The 27,484-nt window shown below is 43.1% G+C and overlaps 1 protein-coding gene and 1 long non-coding RNA gene across 9 annotated transcripts in view; one reads left to right on the top strand and one right to left on the bottom strand.

Annotated features, from left to right (window-relative positions):
• Positions 1–725: 725 nt before the first annotated feature.
• Positions 726–27,484, top strand: part of BLVRA (biliverdin reductase A) — a 64,598-nt gene continuing 37,839 nt past the window's right edge. For 2 of the 8 annotated variants that reach the window (XM_014853722.2, XM_044770957.1), the window contains exons 1-2: positions 726–1,163; positions 18,854–18,886. In XM_014853722.2, the coding sequence (XP_014709208.2) occupies positions 741–1,163; positions 18,854–18,886 (456 nt within the window). In that variant the 5' untranslated portion in view covers positions 726–740. Of the gene's footprint in view, positions 1,169–8,372; positions 8,495–18,853; positions 18,887–27,484 lie in introns of those variants that run through there. The other 6 variants (XM_070504317.1, XM_044770981.2, XM_070504309.1 and 3 more) reach the window with 5 other exon arrangements.
• On the bottom strand, positions 15,106–20,104 carry LOC139044561 (uncharacterized). The gene is made up of 3 exons (XR_011501592.1): positions 19,405–20,104; positions 17,396–17,535; positions 15,106–15,464 (listed from the first exon to the last, which is right to left on the bottom strand). It is a non-coding gene; the product is annotated as an uncharacterized lncRNA (long non-coding RNA).

The following is a 27,484-nucleotide window of genomic DNA, read 5'->3' as shown; positions in this document are numbered from 1 at the left end:
ATGTGGTGAAATTGGAACCCTTGTGGAAATGTAAAGTGGTATAATCACTACGGAAAACAGCGTAGTGGTTCCTCAAATAATTAAAAATATAACCACCAAATTATCCAGCAATTCCACTTCTGGGTACAGACCCAAAAGAATCGAAAGCAGAGTCTCAAAGAGGTATTTGTACACCCGTGTTCGTAGTAGCGTTATTCACAATAGCTAAACCATGGAAGCCACTCAAGTGTCCAGCAACGCATGAATGGGTAAGCAAAATGCGGTATATATGTACAATGGAATATTGTTCAGTCTTTAAAAAGAAGGAAATTCTGTAATACGTTACATGGATGAACCTCGAGGACATTATGCTAAATGAAATAAGCCAGTTACAAAAAAGACAAATATTGTAAGATTCCACTTTTATGAGGTACTTAAGAGTAGTCAAATCATAGAGACAGAAAGAATAATGGTGGTTGCCAGCGGCTGGGGGCAGGAGATAATGGGAAATTATTGTTTAATGGGTATAGGGTTTGTTTTACAAGATGGCAAGAGTTAGGAGGATGGATGGTGGCAATGGTTGCACAACAACGTGAATGTATTTGATACCACTGAACTGTACACTTAAACATGGTTAAGATGGTAAATTTTATGTTATGTGTATTTTACTGCCAAAAAGAAAAAAAAAAGCTTGGCTGTCTACTCACTCTGATTCAAAAAGGACCTAGCAGGTTCCACGTGGTGGGAGTAGGGCGTAGGAGATGGCTGCGATGCCCCCCACCACGTGTGGGCAGAACACACCGGCACAGCCAGGCCGCCTCTACTGGCCCAGGGACCCTTCCCGTCGGCAGGCGCCCACTGCCCGCTCGTGCTGCCAAGCGGAGCGCAGGGAACAGGGCAGGAGCAGGGCTGCAGCCAAGAGCCCGGGCACGCTCAAAGCCAGTTCCGCGGTCCCGTACCCGGGCACAGCGCTAGATCTGGGCCCTCCCAGGAAGGGGCATGAAACCCGGCCCCGGGTTCTCACAGCCCGGCTGCGCTCTCCTCCCGCCCCCGCCTCCCCCGCGCGTCCCCGCATCCTCCGGCCTGGCGGCCAATCCGCGCCGGGCTCCCGCCCCCGTTCGCAGGGCGGGCCGCGGGGAGCCCAGAGGCTGCGCCCCGAGCTCGAGCTTTGTGCCCAGCAGCAGGTAAGGTGCGCACAGGGGCGTGGGGTCGCGGGCTGCTGCTATAAAACTCCGGGGCGGGCGCTGGAAAGCCGATGCCAGCGGGAGGCGGGCGGCCGCCCTGGGGCCCAGGCCCGCGGCGCCGAGCACCCGCGCAGCCTCTCCGCCCGCCTCGCCCCGCGTGGGCCCGGCGGGGAGGCGGCGGTCGGGGATCGCGCCGTGCTGCCCCGGGAGGAGCTTCTCAAATAAACCAAGACAGACTATTTAAAAAGTTAAATCTGTATTTCATTTAAAAAATGCTTCTGGTTTCGGTTTTTTTGTCGACAGAAGTCGGCTGGCGCTGCGTAGGTGCAGGCGTCGTCCGGGCGGCCGGGGCTGCGCGATGGTCCTGTCGCGGCATCTCCGGCGCGGGGCGACAGCTAGGCCCGGGCAGCCGGGCGTGCGGGGCTGGGCCGCTGCGCCCCGGGGCGCGTCGGGCGCACGTCCCTTCGCCTCTCCCGGCCGCACGTTCCTCCTTGGAAACTAAAAATATTACATATTGGGTTACATGAGTTAAGTGCATTCCAAAAAAAAAAGAAAACTAACGCTGAGCTCCCAGCAACAGAGTCATATATACACGGATATTTCAAGGTTCAGATACCCTGATTTTTTCACAAAGGAATTAAGATAGTTTACAGCAAAATCACATACAACAGTAACAAATGGATATAAAAAAATATAACCAGATATTGGGAGCAGAGACAACGTTAAGAACAGAGAATAATCCCAAGAGGAAAAAGAACTTTCGGTGATAATGGAAATATTCTGTATTTAATTAACTTACGTTAAATAACCACGTGTGTCTAATGACTACCTTATAGGACAGTGCAGATCAATTGTTTTTGTAGTTGAGTCTCAAATTTGTCTCTAGGAAGGTCAACTTGGTCAGTTACATCGTTCTTATTTGAAAGTAAAGTGTACTAGCGACTTCATTCATTCATCCGTCAGATATTAACGGCCTTGGAGGAAGCGGAGCCTTTCCTGATAATCAGCTATAAGGACAGTTTTCTGTGGGTTTCATTATTAGAGCACCCTGACATAGTGCCATGGGAAGGCTATTCAGTTGAGGAATTGGGGCTGGGAGAGATGGAGTCGGTAAATATGGCATAATTTATAACTTCTTAAAGAGTTTTGAATATTTATGCAAATGTTAACTAACCTTTATAGCAGAATTTAAAATATATAGATAAGCAAAAAGAAACTAAATCACTAAAAATTCCACCACTCAAAGATGTAATTACTGTTAATATTTTGATGTGCTTATTTCCAGACTTTTGTCCCATGTTGCCGTTTTATTTTCCCTGATAGGCTCCGAAGTATCCAGCGCCCTCCGTGGAAGGGAAATCCAGTCTTGAGGGGGAGGGTTGCTGTTACCTTTACCCTTGGACCTCTCAGGCCAGCACCTGACCCCATCTGAGAAGGTCCCCCTCTCCCTAAATCTTCCCCATGCTTCTGCCAGTGGCCTGGCTTTGGGGCAATGATTACAGGTATCTGAGAGAGCATTTCAGAGAGGAGAAAAAGGGAGGAAGGTCACAGCTGTGGTTCATTCTGCATGATGAGTAATCCAGAGTTTCTCAGCCTTGACACTATTGATATTTGGGGCTGAAGAACTCTTTGTTGTGGGGGCCTGTCCTGTACACTATAGGATGTTTAGCAGGATTCCTGGCATTCTCCCCCTTCTCCCCATCATGTCAATCAGAAATGTTGGTTGAGAGCCAGTGAGGTAATGGAAATCACTAAATTATTGCCGTCTTGCTTGGAGAGGTTCATATTCCAGTTTGCCTGTGGGAGAGACTGAGATGGAAAGAGAGGCATAAACTAAGCTAAGCTAAGCTAAGGAAGCTTAGTCCTGGCTGTATCGTTAATTTACTGTGAGATTTTGGCAGACAGATTTATCATTTGGGATCGCAACAGGAAAAATCACAAAAATGAAAGGAATTTTTGAGGGGATTCTTTAGAGAAGAGTGGGTAGGATTCGGGGAACCAAAAAGGGATGATGAAGCACCCAGAGAAGAGCCTTGGTAGAGGGCCATCCCCACCCTGGTCTGATGGGGCAGGAAGGGACTGTGGTACCAGAGCTCGGGGGAGGTGAGTGGTTGGAATCGTGGAGGAGGGGCCGCTCTCCAGGGCTGCTGTGGCCGTGGCAGAATGCAGCCACTGCCAGAGCAGCAGTCCAGCAAGACGGGCAGGTGGGGAATAAGCACACTGGCCTCTCTCTTTCCCCTCCTCTAACCGCTGATCCCCTCCTCTGGCCAAAGCCAAGTGGAAGCTGCAGGGTGAAGGAGCCCTGGTGATGCAGCCTGGGGAGGTCAGCCAGCCTTCTGAGGGGGTGGGAGGGGGTCGGATGGAGAACCACCTTCAACAGGTGATCTGCTGTCTTCCTGCCTCTGCAGAATGAGGGTTTGGGGGCTCCACTTCTTAAGGGATACTGTGGGAGTAAAAGAAGATAGACAAAAAATGTTTTTGAAAAATAAAGCACACATACATGTAGGCCATTGCTGCTTTTGACCTCTGGCTCTGTTTCATGCAGCAATGTCAAGTTGTACTGTTTTAGCTACTGCGGGATTTTTTTTTCAGCTTTATTGAGGCATAATTGACCAAAAAATTCTAAGATACTTAAAGTGTACGATGTGATGATGTGCTATACAGATGCATCATGAAAGAATTCTCCCCACTGAGTAAGTGAACACATCCATCTCCTCACGTACATTTACCTTTTTTATATGTGTGTCAAAATGTTTAAGTTTTACTCTCTTAGTAACTTTCAATTACACAATACAGTGACGTTAACTGTGGTCACCATGTAATACAGTAGGTCCTCAGACCTTATTCGTCCTTTCATCTTACAACTGAAAGTTTGTACCGTTTTACCAACCTCTTCCTGTTTTCTCCACACCCCACCTCCTGGGAATCACTTTTCTACCCTCTGTTTTTGTGAATATGACTTTTTTTTTCCCCGTTTTAGATTCCACATGTAAGTATACCATACAGTAGTCGTCTTTCTCTGTCTGGCTTATTTCACTTAGCATAATGCCATCTGGGTTCATCCATGTTGTCACAAATAACCGGTTCTCCTTTTTTAAGGCTGAATAAACTTTCATTGTGTGTGTATATATATATATATATATTTTTTTTTCCCTTATCCTTTCATTCATTGACCGACACTTTGCTTTTTTCCCTGTCTTGGCTTTTGTAAACAGCGCTGCAGTGAACATGGGAGTACATACATCTCTCTGAGATAATTATTTTGTTTCCTTTGGATAAATACCCAGAAGTGGGATTGCTAGGTCATACGGTAGTTCTGTTTTTAATTTTGTAAGGAAACTCCATGTTGTTTTTCACAGTGGCTGTACCAGTTTACATTCCCATCAACAGTGCAGAAGGGTTCCTTTTCTCCAATCCTCACCAGCACTTGTTCTCTCTTGTCTTTTTTATAATAGCCATCCTAACGTGTGAGATGATTTCTCATTATCATTTTGTTTTCCATTTCCCTGGTGATTATTGATGTTGAGCATCTTTTCCTGTACTTTTTGGCCATTTGTATGTCTTTTTTGGAAAAATGTCTGTTCAATTTCTCTGCCTATTTTTAAATGGGAACATTTGGGTTTTTTGCTGTTGAGTTGTATGCGTTCCTTATGTATTTTGGGTATTAACCCCTTACCAGATATGTGGTTTGCAAATATTTTCTCCCATTCCCTAGGTTGCCTTTTCGTTTTGTTGATGGCTTCCTTTGCTGTGCAGAAGGATGTACTCCCACTTGTTTATTTTTGCTTTTGTTGCCTTTGCTTTTGGTGTCAAATCCAAAAAAATCATTGCCAAGACCAATATCTAGGAGCTTACCCTTTTCATATTCACCTAGTAGATTTATGATTTCAGATCTTACATTCAAGTCTTTAATGCATTTTCGGTTGATTTTTGTGTCTGATGTAAGACACTGGTCCAGTTTCTTTTGCATGTGGCTCTCCAGTTTTCCAAACACCATTTATTGAGGAGACTGCCCCCTCTGCATTGTGTATTCTTGGCTCTTTTGTCAAAAATTATTTGACCATATATGCGTGGGCTTATTTCTGGGATCTCTGTGCTGTCTCATATCAGTGTGTCTGTTTTTATGCCAGTACCATACTGTTTTGATTACTATAGCTTTGTAATACAGTTTGAAATCAGAAAGTGTGATGCGTCCGGCATTGTCCTTCTTGCTTTGGTTATTCAGGTCTTTTGTGATTCCATACAAATTTTAGGGTTGTTTTTTCTGTTTCTGTGAAGAATACCACTGGAATTTTGATAGGGATTGCGTTGGATATGTAAATTGCTTTGGGTAATATGGACATTTTAATAATATAAATTCTTCCAGTCCATGAGCACAGAGTATCTTTCCATTTATTTTTGTCTTCAATTTCTTTCATCAGTGTCATAGTTTTCAGTGTACAGGTCCTTCACTTCCTAGGTTAAATTTATTCGTAAGTATTTATTTCTCTTTGATGCTATTGTGCATGGGATTGTTTTCTTAATTTTCCTTTCTGTTATTTCATTGTTGTTGTATAGAAATGCAACTGATTTTTATATATTAATTTTTATCCTTCAACTTTACTGAATTCATTGATTAGTTCTAACAGTTATTTGGTGGAGTCTTTGGGGTTTCCTGTATATAATACCATGTCATCCGCAAATAAAGACAATTTTGATTCTTCCTTTCCAATTTGGATGTCTTTTATTTCTTTTTCTTGCCTAATTGCTCTGGCCAGGACTTCCAATACTATGATGACTGAAAGTGGCGAGAGTGGCCATTCTTGTCTTGTTCCTAATTTTAGAGGAAATGCTTCCAGCTTTTCACCATTGAGTATGATCTTAGTTTGGGGCCTTGTGTATATGGCCTTTATTTTGATGAGGTTTGTTCCCTCTATCCCCAGTTAGTTGAGTTTTTGTCATGAAACGATGTTAAATTTTGTCAAATGCTTTTTCTCCATCTGTAGAGATGATCGTGTGATTTTTATACTTCATTTCGTTAATGTGGTGTATCACATTTAGTGATTTGCAGCATTGAACCATCCTTGGATCTCTGGAATAAATCCCGTGTGATCATGGTATATGATCTTTTTAATGTGTTGTTGAATTTGGTTTGCTAATACTTTGTTGAGGATTTTTGCACCTGTGTTCATCAGGGATATTGGCCTGTAGTTACTTTTCTGTAGTGTACTTGTCTGGCTTTGGTATCAGGGTCATGCTGGCCTTGTAATATGAGATTGGAAGTTTTTCCTGCTCTTCAGTTTTTTGGAAGAGGTTGGGAGGGATCGGCATTAATTCTTGTTTAAATGTTTTGTGGAATTCACCATTGAAGCCATCTGATCCTGGACTTTTCTTTGATGGGAGGTTTTTGATTACTGATTCAATCTCCTTACTAGTAATTGATCTGTTCAGATTTTCTATGTCTTCATGATTCAGTCTTGGTAAGTTGTATGTTTATCCATTTCTTCTAGGTTGTCCAATTTGTTGATGAATATGTGTTCATAGTAGTCTCTTATGATCCTTTGTATTTCTGTGGTATCAGTTGTAATGTCTCCTCTTTAATTTCTGATTTTATTTAGTTGAGTTCTCTCTCTTTTTTTCTTGGTGGTCTAGCTTAAGTTTTGTCAAAACTTTTAAAACTGTTAAGTTTTATTTGTCTTTCAAAAAATTAGCTCTTAGTTTCATTGATCTTTTCTATTAGCTTTTTCATCTCTGTTTCATTTATTTCTGCCCTCATCTTTGTTATTTTCTTCTTTCTACTAACTCTGTGCTAGTTCCTTAAGGTATAAAGTTAGGTTGTTATTTGAGATTTTTCTTTTTTAGTAATTTAGGCATTTATTGCTATAAACTTCTCAGAACTGCTTTTGTTACATCCCCTGTTTTTGTATATTGTGTTTCCATTTTCTTTCTCTCAAGATATTTTTTTTATTTCTCTTTTGATTTCTTCTTTGACCCATTGGTTGTTCAGCAGCATGTTCACATATTTGTGAGTTTTCCGGATTTTTTTGTGATTGATTTATAATTTCATACCATGATGGTTGGAAAAGATGCTTGTTATAATTTCAGTATTCTTACATTTTTAAGACTTATTTTGTGGCCTAACGTATGAGCTATCCTGGAAATGTTCCATGTGCGCCTGAGAAGAATATGTATTCTGTTGCTTTTGGATGGAAAGTTCTATGTCTGTTTGGTCCATCTGTTCTAATGTATAGTTTAAGTCCAATGTTTCTTTATTGATTTTCTGTCTAGATGATATATCCATTGAAAGTGGGATATTGAAGTCCCATGATATTATTGTGTTGCTGTCTCTTCAGATCTGTTAATATTTCCTCTCTGTATTTAGGTGCTCCCATGTTGGGTGCATAAATATTTACAAATATTATATCCTCTTGATTAATTGATCCCTTTATCATTTATATAATGACCTTCTTTGTCTGTTTTTATAGTCTTTGGTAAAATCCGTTTTGTGTGATGTGTATAGCTACCCCTGGCTTTTTCGGTTCAATTTGTGTGGAATATCTTTTTCCATCCCTTCACTTTCAGTCTGTGTGGGTCCTTTAAGCTTAAGTGAGTCTCTGTAGGAAGCATGTAGTTGAGTCTTGTTCTGTTTTAGTTTTAATCTCTCAGCTACTCTGTGTGTTTTGATTGTATGTGGTCAATTTACATTTAAAGTAATTATCGATAGTAATGGACTTACTGTTGCCATTTTGTTCATTGTTTTCTGGTTGTTTTGTAATTCCTTTGTTCCTTTTTTCCTCTCTTGCCATCTTCCTTTGTGATTAGATGATTTTCTATAGTGGTACGCTTTATTCTTTTTCTTTCTCCTTCATGTGTCTACTATAGGCTTTTGCTTTCTGGTTGCTATGAGGCTTGCATAAAACATATTAATAAGAGTCTACTTTAAGCTAACAACTTACCTTCAAATGCATACTAAAGCTCTACTGTTATATACTCTCTCTCCCACATTTTATGTTTTGATGTCACAATTTACATCTTTTTACTTTGCGTATCTATTAACAAATTGTTGTGGTTATAGCTATTTTTAATAGTTCGTCTTTTAACGTTCATACTATTTATAAGTGATTTACCTATAACCATTATAACATTGGAGTATTCTGAACTTAGCTGTATACTTACCTTTACCAGTGAGGTTTTCATGTGAGACTGTTACTAATTAGCATCCTTTTGTTCCAGCTTGAAGAACTCCCTTTAACATTTCTTCTAAGGCTGATATATAGTGATGAACTCCTTCAGCTTTTGTTGTCTGGAAAACTCTTTATCTCTCCTTCAATTCTGAGTGACAGCTTTGCCAGGTAGAGTATTCTTGGTTGATAGTTTTTTTCTTTCAGCACTTTAAATATATCATCCCATTCCTTTCTGGCCTGCAAAGTTCTGCTGACAAATATGCGGATAGTCTTATGGGGGATTCCCTTGTATTTAACAAGTTTTTAGCTCACTGCTTTTAAGATTCTTTCCTTGTCTTTAACTTTTGACAATATAATTATAATGTGTCCTGTCATGGGTCTCTTTGGATTTGTCTTCTTTGGTCCTTTTTGGGCTTCCTGGATCTGAATGTCTGTTTCTTCCTCCAGGTAATGGAAGTTTTTTCAGCCATTATTTCTTTGAATAAGATTTCTCCCCATTTTTCTCTCTCCTCCTTGGACCCCTATAATGTGGATTTGATCTGCTTGTTGGTGTCCCATAAATCCCTTAAATTATCTTCACTCTTTTCATACTTTTTTTCTTTTTGTTTCTCTGATTTTATTAATTCCACTGCCCTGTCTTCCAGTCTGCTGATCCTTTCTTTTGTTTATCTAGTCTGCTGTTGAATCCTGGTATTGAATTTTTTAGTTTGATTATAGTATTTTTCATCTCTGTGATTTTCGTTTAGTACTGTTTTATATTTCCTATCTCTTTGTTGAAATTCTCACTTTGTTCGTGCATTGCTCTCCTGACCTTAGTGAACATCCTTATGTTCATTATTTTGAACTCTGTCGGGTAAATGACTTATCACTGTTTCATTAAGATCTGTTTCTGGAGATTTATCTTGTTCTTTTGTTTGGAACATATTTCTCTATTTTTTCGTTTTCTTTGACTGTCTATGTTGGTTTCTGTGAATTAGATAAAACCGCCACATCTTTCAGTCTTTAGAGAGTGGTCTCATGTAGGAGATGGACCTCATCAACCAGCCTGGCCTGAGCTCCTGGTTGTCTCTCACACCTTTGCAGCTGTTGAAGTTACCGTTTTTCCATAGTGGCTCCCAGTAGTTGAGAGTGTGCCAGGACCCCTCAGTGTCCCGAAGGGGAGGATTGCAGTCAGCACTGAGATGCAGGCTTATTAGAAGGTGGACCCTCAGGCAGCATCTGGAAAAGTATGTGGTTAAGCCCCTTCCAGGGAGAAACTGGCAGGGAGGTGTTTTTGCCTGCTCCCTCTGTGCTAGGCCCAGGTGTATAGTCGCAGAGCTGGGTTGGGAACGGTGCTCCTGTGCCAGATAAGAACTGTTTCATTAGTTGCTACAGTCCTGTGGGATTCGTGAATGTAAGCTTCATTGCTAACAGAGTCTTGCGATCTGGGAGCCCATCTCTCAGGCATTTGCCACAAAAACTGGGGCACTGGACATGTGTGCGAGACCCTTCCAGGGAGTTACAGGCAACTTGCTTTTGTTATTGGTGTGGGCTGGAGGAGGAAGGTCGGGTAGGTGTACACTGGCTTCCTCCGTCTCTGAGGAGCATTCCAGGCAGGCCCTAGACCTGTGCTTACGTTAGAGCCTGACTGTCAAGCAGCAGCTTGTAAACAATGCAGATAAACCCCTTTAAGGGAAAGACTGGCAAATGGGCATTTTTCCTGCTTCTTCTGTGCTGAGTCCTGCCATGATAGCTGTGGCGAGTGCTCATGCACCTGTTGGGAACTCCTTTTTTGTTTGCTGTGCTCTTGTGGTTTTATGGATGCAAGCCCCACTGGCTTTCAGAGCTAGGTGTTTTGGGGGCCCATCTCTAGGGTTTGAGTCTTAAAAGTTGTGGTGTTAGATTTGAGGTCCAGACCCTTTACATCTCAGGGAGAAGCTGGGAGTTGGAGGTTCCTTCCTGATTGTACGGCGTTACACCAGGGGTTTGGTTTATGGCAAGAGTGTGTCTCAACCTTTCCCACCTGTTTTGGTGTGAGTTTTTCTCATTCGCAAGGGAGCTAGTTTTTGGATCTTTTTCAGAGGGAATTTCTCTGTGTGTAACTGTGCCTTCTATGCAGCTTTGGGAGGAAGGGAGCACAGGGGCCTCTTGTGTTGCCATCTTGATCAACTTTACTGCAGGATTTCTTTAAGTTTGTGTTTTGTGTGGGTTTTTTTGCTGAGGAAGATTTGCCCTCAGCTAAAAATCTGTTGCCAGTCTTCCTGTATTTCATATGTGAGCTGCTGCCACAGCATGGCCACTGACAAGTGGTGTAGGTCTGTGCCCAGGAACCAAACCTGGGCCACTGAAGCAGAGCATGCTGAACTTAACCACTAGGCCATTGGGGCTGGCCCTCTTTAAATTTTTTAATCCTCCATATTTCAACTCAATTGTGCTGTTTGGTGTACTAAGACATATGTGTGCTGGTGTTTGAATAAATAGTTGGATATTTTATACATACCTTGCACTTGTACAGGATAATTTTTCTTGTACTTTGTTTCCCTTTTTTCCTTTATCCTTACAGAAACTACATCATAGAACCTCAGAGTTTAAAAGGGCCTTAAAGTTTCCCATCTGAAATCTGAGGATTTGCAGCCTCTCAAAAAGACTGCATAGGAAATATATACCTGTATCAAATCATCACTTTATATCTTAAATTTATACAATGTTATATGTCAGTTACATCTCAATAAAGCTGGAAAAAAACTGCATAGGAAACTCAAACAGAGAAAGAATATGATGTGCTCAGTGTAGAGAATAAGGTGATTTATGTAAATGATATTAAGGTCACAACAGGTTGTGAAATCTTGCCTGTAAAAGTCCTGATTGGTCTGCTAAGGAAAGAAAATGTGTTTCTCTCTAAATATCTTTAAAAGCATTATTGAGCTTTTGACTTTTAAAATGTTAAAAAGAAGAGTTAAACCTACATATGTTTTGCTTCTGTGGAAGATTTGTGTTCCTTTGCCCCGCCGCCCCCGTCTTGTCAGTTGTGCTGTGCTCAGCTGTTCTCGCGGTTCATAGTTTCTTATGGCGCTTGGCCAGAAAGAACCAGTCTTTCAGCAATAGGGGACCAAGGTTATGACCTGGACCTTCTGAGGGATCAATGCCTAACAATATGTGCAGGGCCCCAGAATGTCTCCTGATCTCAACCCAGCTTTGAAATTGAGTTGCACGTTGTTCTGCAATTATTTTGTTACTAAGCTGCTCTTTTTAAACCTGGTGAAAAACATTTAAACTCACAAGTTTAAATATACTAGACGTGTATTCTTTAGTAAGAGTAATTTGACTCCTACTATCTCATTTCTCTCCTGTTATATCCAGATCAATTTCAATAAAAGGAAGAAGGTTTAGAAGTGGCGATGAGGAGGAGTAGGAGGGACTGGAGCAGGTGGGAGGGGCTGGAAAGGCAGTGTGGGGAAGACAGAGGCTTATGTTCGGGAGAGTGCCAAGGAGAGCCTCACCTAGTTGGCACTTTTGTGCCTGGGGCCTCAGTGGTAGCAGCTTCACCAGCTCTGATGACCTGAGTCTTGTCCTAGTTTACCTGTGTCTGCCTCTGAGATAACTAGAAGAGAAGCTGATGACCTCCAGTAAACCGATCCACACACCAAGGAAGCTAAACCAAAGGAGAATAAAAAAGTAGAAGTAAAGTGGGTTAGAATTATAGTGTGTCAGCACTGAGAGTGTCGGGGTCATCTAACTTTATCTAGGTTCATCTGCACTGCCCCCCGCTCCCCCACTTACCAAGCTGCAGAAACCAAGGCACTGGGAGACCACATGCCCCAGGCTTGGTCACACAGCTTGTGAGTGTCGTGTTTAGGATTCTAGAATTCCAGCCTCTTGAGTCACAGGCGGGCTCTTTATCCCCCAGAGAGAGAACATGTCTGTGTGCACCTGCGTGCATCATGTTTTGGGGTCAAAGCTCAGACTCCAGCAGTGTGTAGTAGAGCTGCTGCGGTAGGTATGGGGGAAGGAGAAGCCTACTTTAAATCGCTGTAAGCAGCTTATTTATGCAAAAGCAATGACTTTTTTCTTTAACAGCCTGAGCCGTTATTTGTCATTTTGCAATAACTCAGGAACTAACTCAAGAGTCTTCTTCTTCTTGTCGTGTCTTTTTAAGTGTCTGCTCCTAGAGAGTCACACCATATATTTCTGGATGGGAAGGCTTATTCATTAACCCCAATTTAATTTATAAATTCGATGCAATCATAGGCACAGTCCCAGTGGAATTTTTTTTTAACTTGACAGAGATGTTCTAAAATTAATCTGGAGATCTGAACAAGCAAGAGTAGGTAAGAATCCTGAACACGTTCATGAGAAAACTTGAACTACCAGATGCCAAAACGTATAGTCATGCACCACATAACGATGTCCCAGTCAATTGACGGAGCACGCAGCTGACAGTGGTTCCATGGGGCCTAGGTGTGTAGTGGGCTGTACCTTCTAGGTTTGTGCAAGGACACCCTATCATGGTCGCCCAATGACAAAATCACCTCATGATGCATTTCTCAGAACACATCCCCCTCATTAAGCAACACATGACTGTATTGTAAGGCCGTAATCGTGTGAACGGTGTATCATGGGCATGAGCGTAGAGGTCGATGACACAACAGAGATAGTGGAAAAAAAGAAGAACCATATTCATAAGAAGTTAAGTATGAGTCATTGAGGGAAAGGATGAAATATTCAATGAAAGATGTGGGAACAACTCAACTATTTGGGGAGAAGTACAGTCAGGGTCTTATGCCATATTACCAAAATACAGTTTAGATTGATTAAAAAATGAAAATGCAAATAAAGAAAAAAAAGTCAAAAATCTAAAAAAGAAGTCTATAAATCTTTCTAAGTGTATCACTAAAAGTCAGCAACTTAAAGCCTTTTAGTGTTTGACCGTTTAAATATTAAACCTTTTAAATAAAACAGACCAACCTAAATCTTCTTGTTATAGGATTAGGTCTTAGATCTTTTAGACTATATTAAAATAAAGAATAAAGCTCTCCCTGGGTTCTGTTGAAACTTTAACTGGTCTTGACAGTATAGTGGGGAAGATGGGAAAGATGTGTGCTGGGGGCAGGGACGGTGTTGAAAGGTGGACCCAGATCTCACCTGGCCTGGAGTTGCTGCCTCTCCCGACAGTGCCATTTTATTATAAGAGAGTTGAAAACTGATGGGGAAAGAGCGTGGAGAGGATCTGGCCAGGATACCCCAGTTGAATGTGCTTTATAAATGACAGTGCAGTTCATCCTAGGAAGTAGATCGCTGATGCCTGATGCAGTAGGATTTCTAGGTGGCATTCTTTCTCGTGCGCATACATCTCTCCAGATTGTTTTTTTAATTTTCTTTTATTTTGCTTTCCCCAGATTCTGTGGGAAAGCAGCAAAATTTGTAAATAATGTTTTATAGACTATTTTTATAGGAAAGCTTTCCTGGAAGTGCTCATTAGAAAGGGAGGATAAGTGCTAGTAACATTCCTACAAGAGGACTCAGGGCAATTTAACAGTTTGTCCTGAATGTGGTTTAGGGGCTGGAGACAGAAATAGGAAGCAGTGGAATTGCTAGGTCAGAGGTCGTGTACATTTTGTAATTTCATTTTTTTGTTTTTTGTTTTTTGCTGAGGAAGAGTGACCCTGAGCTAACATCTGCTGCTCATCTTCCTCCTTTTATGTGTGAATTGCCACCACAGCATGGCCACTAACAGACGAGTGATGTAGGTCCACCCCTGGGAACCAAATCCAGGCTGCCGAAGCAGAGTGCGCTGAACTTAACCACTAGGCCCCTGGGGCTGGCCCTTGGAATTTTAATAGATGTTTCTAAACTGCCCTCCATAGAGATACTACCTATCTGTAGTTCTGCAATATTGTCAGAGTGTTCTTCCCCATGCTTTGACCAACACACTGTGGCAAACATTTGGATCTCTGTCAGTCTGATAGAGCATCTGGGTGAAATCGCAATTTGCATTCTGTGATCATGACTGAGGTTGAGCATTGTTCTACTTCTTTTAAGAGTCACCTGTATTTCCTTTTCTGGGAATCGGGGCATTTTAGAGCTGGAACAGAACTTAGAGATGACGTCTGACTGTTCAGCCTACAGATGAGGAACCTTTTTCACCATGGTCACTTGGCTAGTCCAGGTCTAAAGCAGGACCAAACACCAGGTCTCCTATTTATCGTACAAGCCCTCTGGGTGAGTGTAAGGCAGGAGCTGGTCTCTGGGGTGTTCTGGGTTTGGCTCTAGAAACAGAAACTCTGAAAATTACAGTGCCATCCCACAAGGCCTTGACTAAGAGACCAAGTGCTTTAACCACCCTGAACTTCAGGTACCTCGTCTGTAAAATGGACTGAATATTAGCTTTTTTGCCAAGGTTTCAGGCATTAGGATTCGTGCATATAAAGTAGCTGACACAAGTGGGCTCAAAACTGTTATCATCCTCCTTGTATTTGTGCATTTTGTTATCTGACTTCCCCATTCACATGTGAACTCCATGGGAAACTTAAACTAAAGTTATTAGGAATATAAGTAAAACACAGTAGAGTGCTGGGGAGGGCATCTATGTAGGGAAGGGCTCCTTCTCTGGAGAGCCCCTGCAGTCCAGACTGTCGCCCAGCCCTCTTCCTTGGCTTACTTCTGACTTTTCCCCCTGGTTTTGCATATCCTTCTGAGATATTTTATGCATAAGAAGACATCACACTCCTACTGACTCTGTTACTGCACCGGGTTCGTTTTTGCCCATCACCCAGAAAGCCAAACACCAAGACAACAAGATTGCAACAGGGAGAGAGTTTAATCATTAGGCAGCCAGGTGAGGAAGCAAGAGAATGAGTCTTAAATCTGCTTCCCTGAAATAGGGATTCAGAGATATTTATGGGGTAGGAAGCAAGGTGGTCTGAAAAGTGGAGGCAGATGATTTGAGGTGAGGAGAGGTGAGGTAATTGATGATCTGCGCAAGTGTAGTCAGACTTCATGCCTCTTCACAGGACGCGTGTTCACAAAATGGTGGAGCATGATCTGAGGGTGGAGTTTTTAGCCTCTTGATGGCAAAATGTTGCCTGTTGGACATCTGCATGGGCCCAGTTGATGAGTTGGTGGTCTCAACCAGCCTGAAGTGGACAAGGAGTTCTGATTCCTGAAAAACAGCTCACACACCCATTACCATGGTGACCCAGGCTCCAGGGAGACATTATCTATGAGAACCTAGTGGGAGTCAGATAGCATATTGCCTAAACAGCACAGTTAACAATGGGTGGGTCAAACAGCTAAAAGCCATAATCAGTAATTGCAAAAAGGAAAAAAACCTTTAGTTACTAGCTACTTAATAATCAATGGCTAGACGTGGAACCAGCCTACATGCCCAGAAACTGATGATTGGATAAAGAAGATGTGGTATATATACACAATGGAATACTACTCAGCCATAAAAAAAGACGAAATTGGCCCATTCACAACAATGTGGATGGACCTCGAGGGCATTATGTTAAGCGAAATAAGTCAGTCAGAGAAAGACGAACTCTATATGACTCCACTCATAGGTGGAAATTAGTATATTGAGAAGGAGATCTGATCGGTGGTTACCAGGGAAAAGGGGGGGTGGGGGGAGGGTACGGAGGGGGAAGTGGTGTACCCACAACATGACTAACAAAAATGTACAACTGAAATTTCACAAGCTTGTAATCCATCATAACATTAATAAAAAAAAAATAAATAAAATAATCAATGGCTAACTCTCTGCCGGTTTCAATTCCTCCTATTCTTTGGTCATTCCTCAGTCTTGAGGGATTTGGGGTGACAACTAATGTAGCTACTACCTGTTGAATTGGGGCTTAGATCCTGGTTAGAGGAATGAAACTGTTTAGCACTTGTTTGGAAATATTCTCTTGTTCCCAGCTTCAGGTTGCCATTTTGCATTATTAGAATTTTGTACCTTGCTCAACAGTTTTCAAACAACATTAAAGGCACATTTTGTAATCAAGTGTCCAACCAGAAGAATAGGAAGTATAGATGACCCAATTTTAACAGTCCCCAAAAAAGAGACCAATCCCAGTGGGGCCTCCATCTGATCTCCAGGTGGGACAGACATCTTGTCTCAGTTCCTGATAGTCCTTTGTTTTACTGGATTTGCATCAGAGACCAGAACAACGCCCTATACCCTGATCTTTCACTTGTCATTGATGATGGCCGTCTGCACTGACTCTCTGCCTGGGGGTCATCATGATGAAGATTATTTTAGGCTGGCTACTGTTAAAAACTGCAGATGAGAAGGAGGCTCTGAGGAGTGGAATTTGCTTGCCCTTTGATGAGAGACATTTGCGTTTGTGAAGGAAGTCTCCATCTGTGGGGGGTGTCTCCCTCTCTGCACCAGGAGGAAGGGGGGATGGGCTTATCTCTGGAAACTTAATGGGGACAACAAGGACTTAAGTCTTGTTTATTATGTTTGTCTGGTAACCTCATGTAGCTGACTCCCCCCACCACCAACATCCTCCTTTGTCTTTAGCTGAAAATAATATTTAAGGTAGTGGCTTCTGCCATTTACTTAATCCAGTCTGATTCTTATCTAAAAGTTATAGGACCACCCAATAACCAGACCCCACCGGCACTGATACCATTTTAACAACTCTTTTTTACATATTCTTTCCTTTGTCTTGTAAAGAGAGAACTCACATACCTGTGCCTTAAATTTAGCCCTACCCTCAGCCCATGTTTGCTGCAGCAGCAGCAGCAGCAGCTCTTACTGCCCATGGGTCCTATCCCCATGCTATTCCACACTATTCTCTAAATAAAAGAGCACTACTGCCAGACCTTGAGAGTCCAAGAAATCTTTCTTTTGACTCCTCGGTTCACTGACCCCGCATCAATCACATTCCTAAGGAACTCAAAACAGCAGAGTTAGAAACTTATAGCAGCTGGGAGTGTCCCTAAAATCTACAGAGCATGTCTGGGTTAGTTAATCAGAGGTCATTCAAAGTTATAATATGGTTTCTTTTCTACAATATGGCTTCCCTTATGTCAACCTTGTGCTGAGCTGGTATCAGCTTCTCAGAATCTGCGAAGAATGCTTACCCATTTTGTCACTCTCTGCTTTTTACGATTTGTCTTCTAGCAAGTTCCCTTTTTCAAATTTTCCAGTAAACATGAAAAGACTCCAGATTGCAAAAGGAAAGACAGCATGTATGCTGGGAGGGTGGCTCATGAGACCCACTCTGAAAGCAAGAAGGAGGAGTAGGAAGAGAGAAGGGAGGGCAGTTATGAGAACAGTATTTTCGACACGCAGACCAGATGATCATCCCAGGTGTTCATAGGACTGCCAGGAGTCCAGATTTTTTTTTTAACGGGTGTTATTATTTCAGTTTTATCACTCATGGTTATCATCACTATGCTTAATCCTTCCTATATTTTGAAAGAGAATTAGATCAAATGCAGGGTTGGGTCCAAGGACAGGGGCTGCCAGAGCCTTTCCTTCCCCGAGGCCTTGGAGGGCCCTCCTTCCTCTCCTGGAACTTGGAGCGGTCATTTGCATTGGCTTCCTGGACATCCCACCCAGGTGGAAGGACTGGGGAGGCATCTTTAGTCCTTTCTCCATCACCTCTGGTTACCCACTCACCCTGCCATTGCCTGCTCAGGTCTTTGTTAAAATCAAGTGGCAATTCTAACAGCTCTGAAAAATGAATGAGAAAGTTTATCCTTATGGGCCTCTGTGTTCTACTCTCAATTCTAGTGTTTCTCCAAGTGTGGCTCTCTGACTGACTGTACACCATCTCCTGGATGCCTGTTGAAAATGCAGATTCTTAGCCTCGCCTCCCCTGTAGACTTCCTGAATCAGAATCTCTAGGGTGGAACCCAGAAGTACGCTTTTTCAGAAAGCACTACTAGGAGTTCGTTAAGCTTGGGAACCACTGTTAGTCCACACTAGTTCCTTATTTCTTTTCCTTCTCTCTCCTGCTTCCCCTTATCTTCCCCTTCTCTTTTCTCATTCCTTCTGACTCATGCTCGCCTGTTTGCTCCCTCCTTCCTCCTCCTCAATGCTAATGGTTCAGACTCGCCTGTTGAACTGTTCTTTTAATGTCATACATTGAAGTCTTTTGGAAACTCAGCTAGGAGGAAAAAAAAGACGTGCATATTTTTACTGCCTTGCTTGTCCCCATAAAAGAAAGGCAGATATGAGCTGTCCTCTCTGAGCACCCACTTTGGGAAGTGCATCATTCTTTTAAGTACATGGAGGCATCGTGTTTACAACTACTCTCCCTGTATAAGAGATGGACCTTGGGGGTTAGAAATGTCCTTCTTTAGAAAAACAGTACTTGCCTGTCATCCCAGGGGAATCAGCCACCACCACCCTCAGAATCAGACACTGGCCTGTGTACCCTTACTGGACAGCACAATGTGGTGGAGGCATTTGGGGAAGATGGGGCCAATGGGACAAAGTGGTTGGGGAGGAAGTGGGGTGGCAAAGGGGAGTGTCTGCATGGATTTTGGGGCGGGTGCCACCAGAGTCCTGAACCTCTGCTTTTGTCTTCACAGCCGCTGGAGGAAGAGACCAAGATGAATGCAGAGGTGAGTTCTTTAAAAGGACCAGTTTAAAGAATGCTTGTCTTGCACTGTCCCTCATTTCTCCTTCACAGAGTGTCGTCTTTCCCTACAGAGCTTTCAGAAACATCGGCATGACCTGGAAAGCATTTCCCCTCCAAGCTGCCATGTGCATGTGGCTTGGGTGATGTCGAAAAGTTAGGCCTGAGTTCTTATCTGTGTCTGTCCAGCTTCAGTGAGATGAGGATTTATCTACTTCAGTTAATCTTGGAACAACACTCAAGGGCTAGGGGTGGAGCAGGCAGCAAGGCGAGGGCGGTGCTGGGCCCAGAGCCCTGCTCTGTGTTGTTCTCAGGACAATTAATGCTGCTCACTAGGACCTTTGTCGGCATTATCTCCTTGGTGCTCTCACTTCCTCTGTACCTGTTCTTTGATCCGATGAGTTATCTGGTCTGTCTGTCCTTTTGTTTTTTCCTGACTGACAGCCCCTTCCTCCTCTCACTCCCTTCCAAGTCAGGCCTAGACCCTGGAGTCGACCTCCTTACCTGCTATCGTGCTGATGCCTCAACTCCTTTTCCTCTTGTCCTGTTGATCCACTAGGGCGAACCCAGAAGCTGTCCCCACAGGATGGTGGTCTTGGGTGAGTGGCACAGCTTCCTGCTGTTCGCAGCTGGGAAATGTCTCAAAACCCTCCTGTGGGCGCTCAGCACTGCCTGCCACACCCTCCACTAGCCCCGGGCAGCTCTCTTTCGCATTCCCCTGAACAGCCAGCTCCAGTCATCATCACTCCTCCCAGCTTCCTCCTCACTCTTAGCATCTAGATCACCTTTTACTTTACAGAGAAAAACTGGAACCATCAGGCATGATTCTCTCAATTCCTGCTTCCCTGTTTGTCTATTCCTCTTGTCACAGTGGAAGGGATGTTTCATAGTGAGAGAGCTACAGGGTACGAGTATAGGACAACCCAGCTTAATGTAATTTTTATCCTAGAAGTCCAAACGGAGGGCAGGCTTCAGGGCTGGTTGACCCAGTGGCTCAGAGATCTCATCAAGAATCCAGGATCTCTTCATCTCTGCTCTTCATCCAAGTGTTGGCTTCATCCTGGAGGTAGTTCGCCTGTGGTGACAGGACGGCTGCCAGCAGCACTTGGGGCCACATGCGTCCTCATTCGTTTTGAGCAGGACAAAGAGATGGCTGGCTTCCTGCTGTCCTCCCAGAAGAGTGAGAACCTCTTCTTGAAGCCCCACTGCATGTGTCCTTAGGTCTTATCAGCCAGCATCAGGTCACATGCCCATTCCTGGACCAATTACTGTGTCAGAGTCGTCAGGATTTTGCCAATTGGCTTAGACTGTTGAAGCCCAGCCTGGAGAGCTTCCTCCTCTACTCCTGGGCTGGATATAGGAAGAAAGGGGGATGCACGTGGCGAAAGGACCCGTCACATCCAGTGCAAGACATTTCTGGTGAAAATGTACCCTCTCCATACTCTGAATTGCGAACTCTCCTGCCTCTTCAGACCTTGCGCTGCCTCCCTTGTTACCCTTTACCAGCTGCATTGTTAACCTCACTTCTACTCACTCTTTCTCATTAATATTCAGAATGCTTTAGTTTTGACTTTCTTCAGAACAACACATGATATCTTGTCAAACTATTATAATCCTATTTTTCTCATCTCCTTCAGAGGGATGCTTCTGTTTGTTTGTTTTTGGTGAGGGAGATTGGCCCTGAGCTAACATCTGTTGCCAGTCTTCCTCTATTTTATGTGGGACTGTGCCACGGCATGGCTTGATGAGTGGCGTGTAGGTCTGCACCCAGGATCTGAACCGGCGGGCCCCGGACTGCCAAAGCCGAGCATACAAACAGAAACACCACACCACTGGGCCGGCCCCATAGAGGGATCCTTCTTGAAAAAGATGTCTGCAAGTAATTTCTCTATTTTCTCATCTCTCTGAATCATTCTCAACCTGCTGCAGTCTGGCTTCTTTCCCTGCCATTATACTGAAATTCACCTTAAATAATAATTTTTTGATAATTTATTTTCTTAATGTAAATACACACAGTACAAAACTCAAAAGCTGCAGAATGGTGACTAGTCAATGGTAGGTCTGACTTCTGTTACCCGCTTTCTGGTGCCTCTGATCTGAAGGCCATGACTCACTCTAATTTCCATAGCTTTGGAAGGTCTGAAGAAAGAGTAGAACCTTTGCATTGATATTAAGCTTATACAACCTGGCCCAGTAACAGTTCCATCCATCTAAGTTCTCCTTATGTCCTATAATTTTGATCTTTCCTTTGTTGATCACTTTTTCCTTTCAACCTTTAAAATACATTCCAAGGCCCAGGATCCCCCTCCGACTGTCCCCCTTCTCTTCTGCCTTCACCACCCATCATTTGTTGTCTGTGACCACCTTCTTACTCCCCTTTTATATCTCATCCCACTGCTGGCTGACTTGGTTTTCACTGTTCCACTAAAAACTTCTCAGGTGAAGGTCACCAGTGGCCTCCATATTGCCAGATTTGGTGGAAACATTTTCCTTGAAGCATTTGACGTTATTGACCACGTTCTTAAAGTGTCCCTGTCACACCCCTGGGTTTCTCCCTGTCTCTCTAGTGACTTCTTCGCAGACTCTTTCTTAGGCTCCTCTTCTCCTTGCTCCTTAAAAGTTTGTGTTTTCCAGGGAACTTCTTTCCCTACTTACTGTCCTGGGGACCTCCTCTGATCCCACGGCTTTTATTTATCAGTTGTATGCTTAGGAATGTCCCAAATGGTTCTGTTCAACCAGGTCTTTCTCCTCAACTCGAACCCGTACATCCAGAAGCCTGGACTGCTCATCTTCATTTAGAGGTTCCACAGGCACGCCAGCTCATTGTAACCCAAGCCAGACTTGCTGTCTTTTACCCACTTCAAATATGCTTCTCCTCGTGGGCCCCCTCTCAGGGAATGGTACCCATGCTGTCTGTTCTCCTGGCTCAGAAGCCTGACGTCCTCTCACTCCTTTTCCACACTCCATGTTACTTCTTTGACTTAATCAGTCACCAGAATTTATGCAGCAGCACACTGTGCCAGACTCCAGACCTGGCCTTACAGCTCTAATGCTAACAAACGTAGACATGGTATTTATGCTTATAGAACTTACTGATAAGTGAGACCATAGTAACTTTGCAATCTGTCTCTTACTTTACTCTCTACCTCCTCATCTCTTCCTCTCTTTCCTAATTCTGCACTTACTCTTCTGCGCTTTACTTACCCTCCCCTCGGTCATTATCTTTCCCTTTTTGGGGACAGAGGAGGAGACCTCAGGCACAGAGGGTACTCCTCAGCCCCAGTTCATGGCACGTTGTCTTGGTTGGTCTGTGCCAGGCCCCTCTCTTGTATGTATCTTCTTATTCCTTTTTGTCTCCATCCGCATTCTCACCCTTCCAAAGACAGCGGTTCTCATGTACCAAATGTTTACCTTTCTGTTTGCGTGTATTCATGAAAATATGGTATTCTTTTTGTACAAATGCCTTTTACATTTACATACTGTAAAATTGATTTTTTGGGGGGTGTACAGTCCTGTGAATTAATGCATCGATTGGGGGAACCATCACCACAGTCAGGATTCAGACCCTCACTCCCAAACATTTCCTTCTGTTGCCCTTTTGTTGTCACAGCCTCTCCCACCCCTAACCCCTGGGAACCATTGTGTGATGTACATTTAATTCAAATAATTGTATTTTGTTACAGTTTATGTCTTGTTCTCTTTCTTATTCTGTCCACTCAGCACTGTGTTTTCAAGATATAACATATAGTTAATCTGCTGCATAGCTCCCATGATGCGCATCCATTTGATGCTAACAAAATGCCTGTGAGGAAGATGCTCTCATTACCTCTGCTTTGTAGATGAGGAAAAGGAGGGTTAAGCAAATTGCTCTAAGCCACAGGGTATTAAAGGCAGAACCCAGATTCAAGCCCTGCTGTTTCTGGCCCATGAATGCTTTTCTTCTTTCCTGTAGTCAGCTAATCCTGTCCATCTGGTTCAGATGTCATTTCTGCTACATGGAAGGCTCCTCAGAGCTTTCTCTCTGGAAGTGATACCTCCCTCTGTGAATTCCCATTGTCCTTTATTTATCTCTTTTTTTGTCACCTTCCATTCTCTGACTTCGAGTATAGCCGTCTGTGAGCCACATTCATCTTAGTGTCCCCACGGCATCTGTCATGATGCCACATACATAGTTTGTCCTCGCTAAATGTCAGTTGACTAAAAGATAGGATGATCCAGAGACTGTTTAATAATCTTGTAATGCAGTCCAGAGCGGGGGTGGGTCACTGAAAATGTAGAAGAAGGAAGTCACATGACAGAAGTTTTTCAAGGAAAGCATACTGTGACTCAGGCTGGCTGGAGGGGAAAGGTGGAGAAAGATCATGAGCCGCAACCAGCCCTTTGATCTCAGAGGATGTTTGCTGAATGCATTTCAAGCGGGGTGCCTGTTAGAGTTCGTGGAATCACTGGCCTTTGCCCAGAAGTCCAGACCACAGCCAGTCTGGTGGGATGGACGGTTGGAGTCTGGCACAGAGCGTGATGGTCCAGGTCGGGGGAGACAGCCCAGGCGAAAATGCCCAGCTCACATTTCTTCTGGGGACTGGAGCTTGGAGGAGAGGATGGCTCACAGCTCCAGATGCTGAGTCTTCAGCATAAAGGTGGTCATGGAAATCTTAGGAATGAGGGAATATGGGGAAGAGAGAAGAACAGAGGGACAAGGATTGAGCATTGGGACGTATGCACGTCAAGGGGGCAGGATGAAGAAGAAAAGTGGTGAAATGTGAAAAGAAAACCTCAGCATGAGGTGGGGGAAGACAAGGCAGGAGTGAATTTAAAGAGGGTCCAGTTAAGTTTCAGATATGCCTGAGGTCCAGGAGAATGCAGCTGAGGAAAAGCCCTTGAATATGGCAACGAGAAGGTCCTAGGTGGCCTGAGGTAAAGCAGAGAGGCGCAGTGGTGAGAACCAGATTGGGCTTCGGCCAGAAAGGGTGAGTGCAGGCAGCAGTTGTTGCCTGCGGTGTGAGGAGTTGAGGATTTGGGGGGCTTTGGACAGGGCATGGTCAGGGGCAAAGGGCCAGGAGGTGGGGCAGCCGAGAATGCCAGACCCTGTAGAGGGAGCTCCAGGAGGGCAGGTGGGAGTAAGGGTACGGCTCTCCATGCTGCAGAGTTCTTGTCTGCTCTGAGCGGCCCTCAGATATTGGTATCTATGTTAAGTGTTTGTATTTTGGATAACGAATATATTCACATGATTCAAAATTTGAAAGGATTTAGGGGGAAAAAAAGATTTACCCTGAGAAGTCCTCTTCCCTCCCAGCTATTCTGTTTTTCATGCTTCCAGGCAACCAGTGTTACTGGTTTCTTGGCTATCCGTTCAGAGAGATTTCTAAACGTCTATGACAAATATTTTTTTCCTTTAGCTGCCCCCTCCTTTTTTGACACAAACTATAGCATACAACTTACACTGCTCTGTATTTTACTTTTCTCACCCAACAATGTATCTTGGAGATCAGTCCCTTTCAATACATAAAGAACTTCCTTGTTCTTTTTTGTAGCTGCATAATATTCCATTTTAGGGGTATACCATAACTTATATAACCAGCCTGCTATTGACAACATATATGTTACTTTCAATCTTTTGCTATTACAAGCAAGGCTGCAATAAACCTAAGTCATATCACCTGTGTAGCTCCATAGGCTACCTTCTTAGAAATGGATTTACTGGAGCAAAGAGTATTGTTGGATAAACATTTCCAAGTTGCTCTCAAAAGGTTGCCTGTTTGCCCGTGCCAAACAATGTGTTGTCAACTTTTTGATCCTTGTAAACAATGGGTGAAAAACATTAGATTGTTCTTCCTGACTGTTTGGAATCTCCTTTTCCCTTCCCAGAGTGGTAGTCTGGCACCTGCACTCATGCCTCACACCTTGTTCTTCTGCAGCGATTTGACATTATCTTCTACCCTCTTCATCTGAGAACAATTTTTTTCTAAGTTGGCAGAGCATCTTCTCTTAATCCTAACTTTCTCTGAATGTCATTTTCAGATCTGGAGCTCCAGACACCAGCTTCTCTGAGTCCAAGAGGGGGAACAAGCTTCCTCTGTGACTAAGATTTGGTCCTGAATTAGTTTTTGAGTCACTTTGCTATTCCTTGTATGTGTCCCTTTTTTGCTATCTTGTAACTGCTCCTGTCCTTTTATATCTCTGCAGGGCTGTATGTATAGTGGCATTTTACCAAAAGTTCAAGACGGCAGAGCACAGCAAGCAACTGAAAATGGAATTTTAGTCACTCTCGTTTCTGGAATTCCATTGTCCACCCTCCACTGGGCATGTCTCACTGGCTCCTTTCTCCACGTACTTCAGCCTCTTCATAATCTGCACGCATTTTCCCCTGTCTATTCATCTTTCTTCCCCTTTCCCCTGCTGTTGGCTGGTTCCCACCCCAAAGTTTTAGCCACCACTACAGAGCAGTTTAGCCATCTCTTTGATTTACTTAGTCCCCTTATATTTTGGGATTTTCTGGTTATCTTTCTGTTATTGATTTCTAGTTTAATTCCATTATGGCCTCAGCAGACGCTGTCTGATTTCTGTTCTTTTAAATTTGTTAAGGTATATTTTAGGGCTCAGAATGTGCTGTGAGTGTTCCATGTGAGCTTGAGAAGAATGCTGTTGTTGGATGAAGTCGTCTAGACATGTCAATTATATCCAGTTAATTGATGGTGGTGTTGAGGTCAACTGTGTCCTAACTGATTTTCTGCCTGCTGCATCTGTCCATTTCTGATGGAGGGGTGTTGAAGTCTCTAACTATGATAATGGATCCATCTCTTTCTCCTTGCAGTTCTGTTGGGTTTTTGCCTCGTGTAGTTTGGTTGTTAGGTATACATGTTAAGGATTATGATGTCTTCTTGGACCCCACTATTGTTATGTAATGCCCTTCCTAAAATTAATATAGCTACTCCTGCTTTCTTTTGGTTAGTTGTAGCATGGTACACTTATCTCCATCCATTTACTTTTAGTCTATGTGTGTCTTTATATTTAAAGTGGGTTTTTTGTAAACGACATATGGTTGGGTCTTGTTTTTTGATCCACTCTGACAATCTCTACCTTTTAATTGATGCATTTAGACCATTAATGTTCAAAGTGATTATTGATGTAGTTGGAGTAATGCGTGTTACTATTTTTTGTTTGTTGCCCTTGTTCTTTGTTCCTGTTTTTGTCTTCCACTCTTTTTCTCCCTTTTGTGGTTTTAACTGAGCATTTTGATTCCATTTTCTCTCTTTTCTTAGCATATTGGGGTTTTTTTTTTTTTTTTACTTTTTTTAGTGGTTGCCCTAGAGTTTGCAATATACATTTACAGCTAATCCAAGTCCACTTTCAAATAACACTGTGCTGCTCCACAGGTCGTGTGAGTCTCATGAAATAACAGAAGGATCCAGTTCCTTCCTCTTGTCCTTTGTGTCATTGCTCCATTTATTTCACTTATAAGCATCTGGAGGTATCTAAATACATTTGTAAGACATATACATAAGCATACGTAATTGATTACTTTGTTGCTGTTTGATTTCGAACAAATTGTTGTGTTAGATCAACTAAGTATAAGAAAAATAAAGTTTTTGTGTTACCCTCACTGAGTCCTTCCTTGATGCTCTTCCTTTCTTTATATAGATGTGATTTTCCAACTTACATTATTTTCCCACTCCCTGTAGAAATTATTTTAACATTTCTTGCAAGGCAGGTCTACTGGGAACAGATTCCCTCAAGTTTTTGTCTGAGAACTTTTTATTTCTCCTTCACTTTTGAAGGATAATTTCACAGGATACAGAATTTTATTTTATTTATTTATTTATTTTTCTTAAAGATTGACACCTGAGCTAACAACTGTTGCCAATCTTTCTTTTTTTTTTTTTCTGCTTTATCTCCCCAAACACCCCCGTACATAGTTGTATATCTTAGTTGTGGGTCCTTCTAGTTGTGGTATGTGGGACGCCGCCTCAACGTGACCTGACGAGCGGTGCCATGTCCGCACCCAGGATCCGAACCCTGGGCTGCCGCAGCGGAGCACACGAACTTAACCACTCGGCCACGGGCCCGGCCCCAGGATACAGAATTTTAGGTTGGCGGGTTTTTTCCCTCAACACTTCAAATATTTCACTCCTCTCTGTCAACTTAGAAAAAAGAGGCAACTGCAAAACAAAAGGAGAGTCTTTATTTGGGGGTCTTGGAATTGCAATTCGGGGAAGACAGGCTTCAGCAGCAGCCAGAGAAATGTACCTCTGAGGGCTGAAGGTCAGGAGTGTTCATAGCAAAAAGGAGAGTCCAGAACTGTTACCCCAGTTGTTTGTTAGGAAGGATCAATTTGTTACAATTCATTGGTTACCCAAGGACATCCTGTTGCTTCCACAAAAAGTATATTTTTGCACAGCCCTTCCGAAAGTCCGTTCTCAGCAAATAGCTCCCTTTTGGCAAGTCAGCAAGGTCAGCACAGTTTCATATTTTTAACAAGATGGAGTCCAGGGTGCAAAATGGAGGCACTGTTGTCAACTCGTTTCACATTTCTCTTCTTGCTTGCATGGTTTCTGAGGAGAAGTAAGATGTAATTCTTATTTTGGTT

The sequence above is a fragment of the Equus asinus genome, chromosome 1 (genome assembly GCF_041296235.1).
Source record: "Equus asinus isolate D_3611 breed Donkey chromosome 1, EquAss-T2T_v2, whole genome shotgun sequence".
NCBI classification, from domain to species: Eukaryota; Metazoa; Chordata; class Mammalia; order Perissodactyla; family Equidae; genus Equus; species Equus asinus.
Note: the sequence above shows the minus strand (reverse complement) of the source record. Positions and strands in the feature narration are given on the sequence as shown.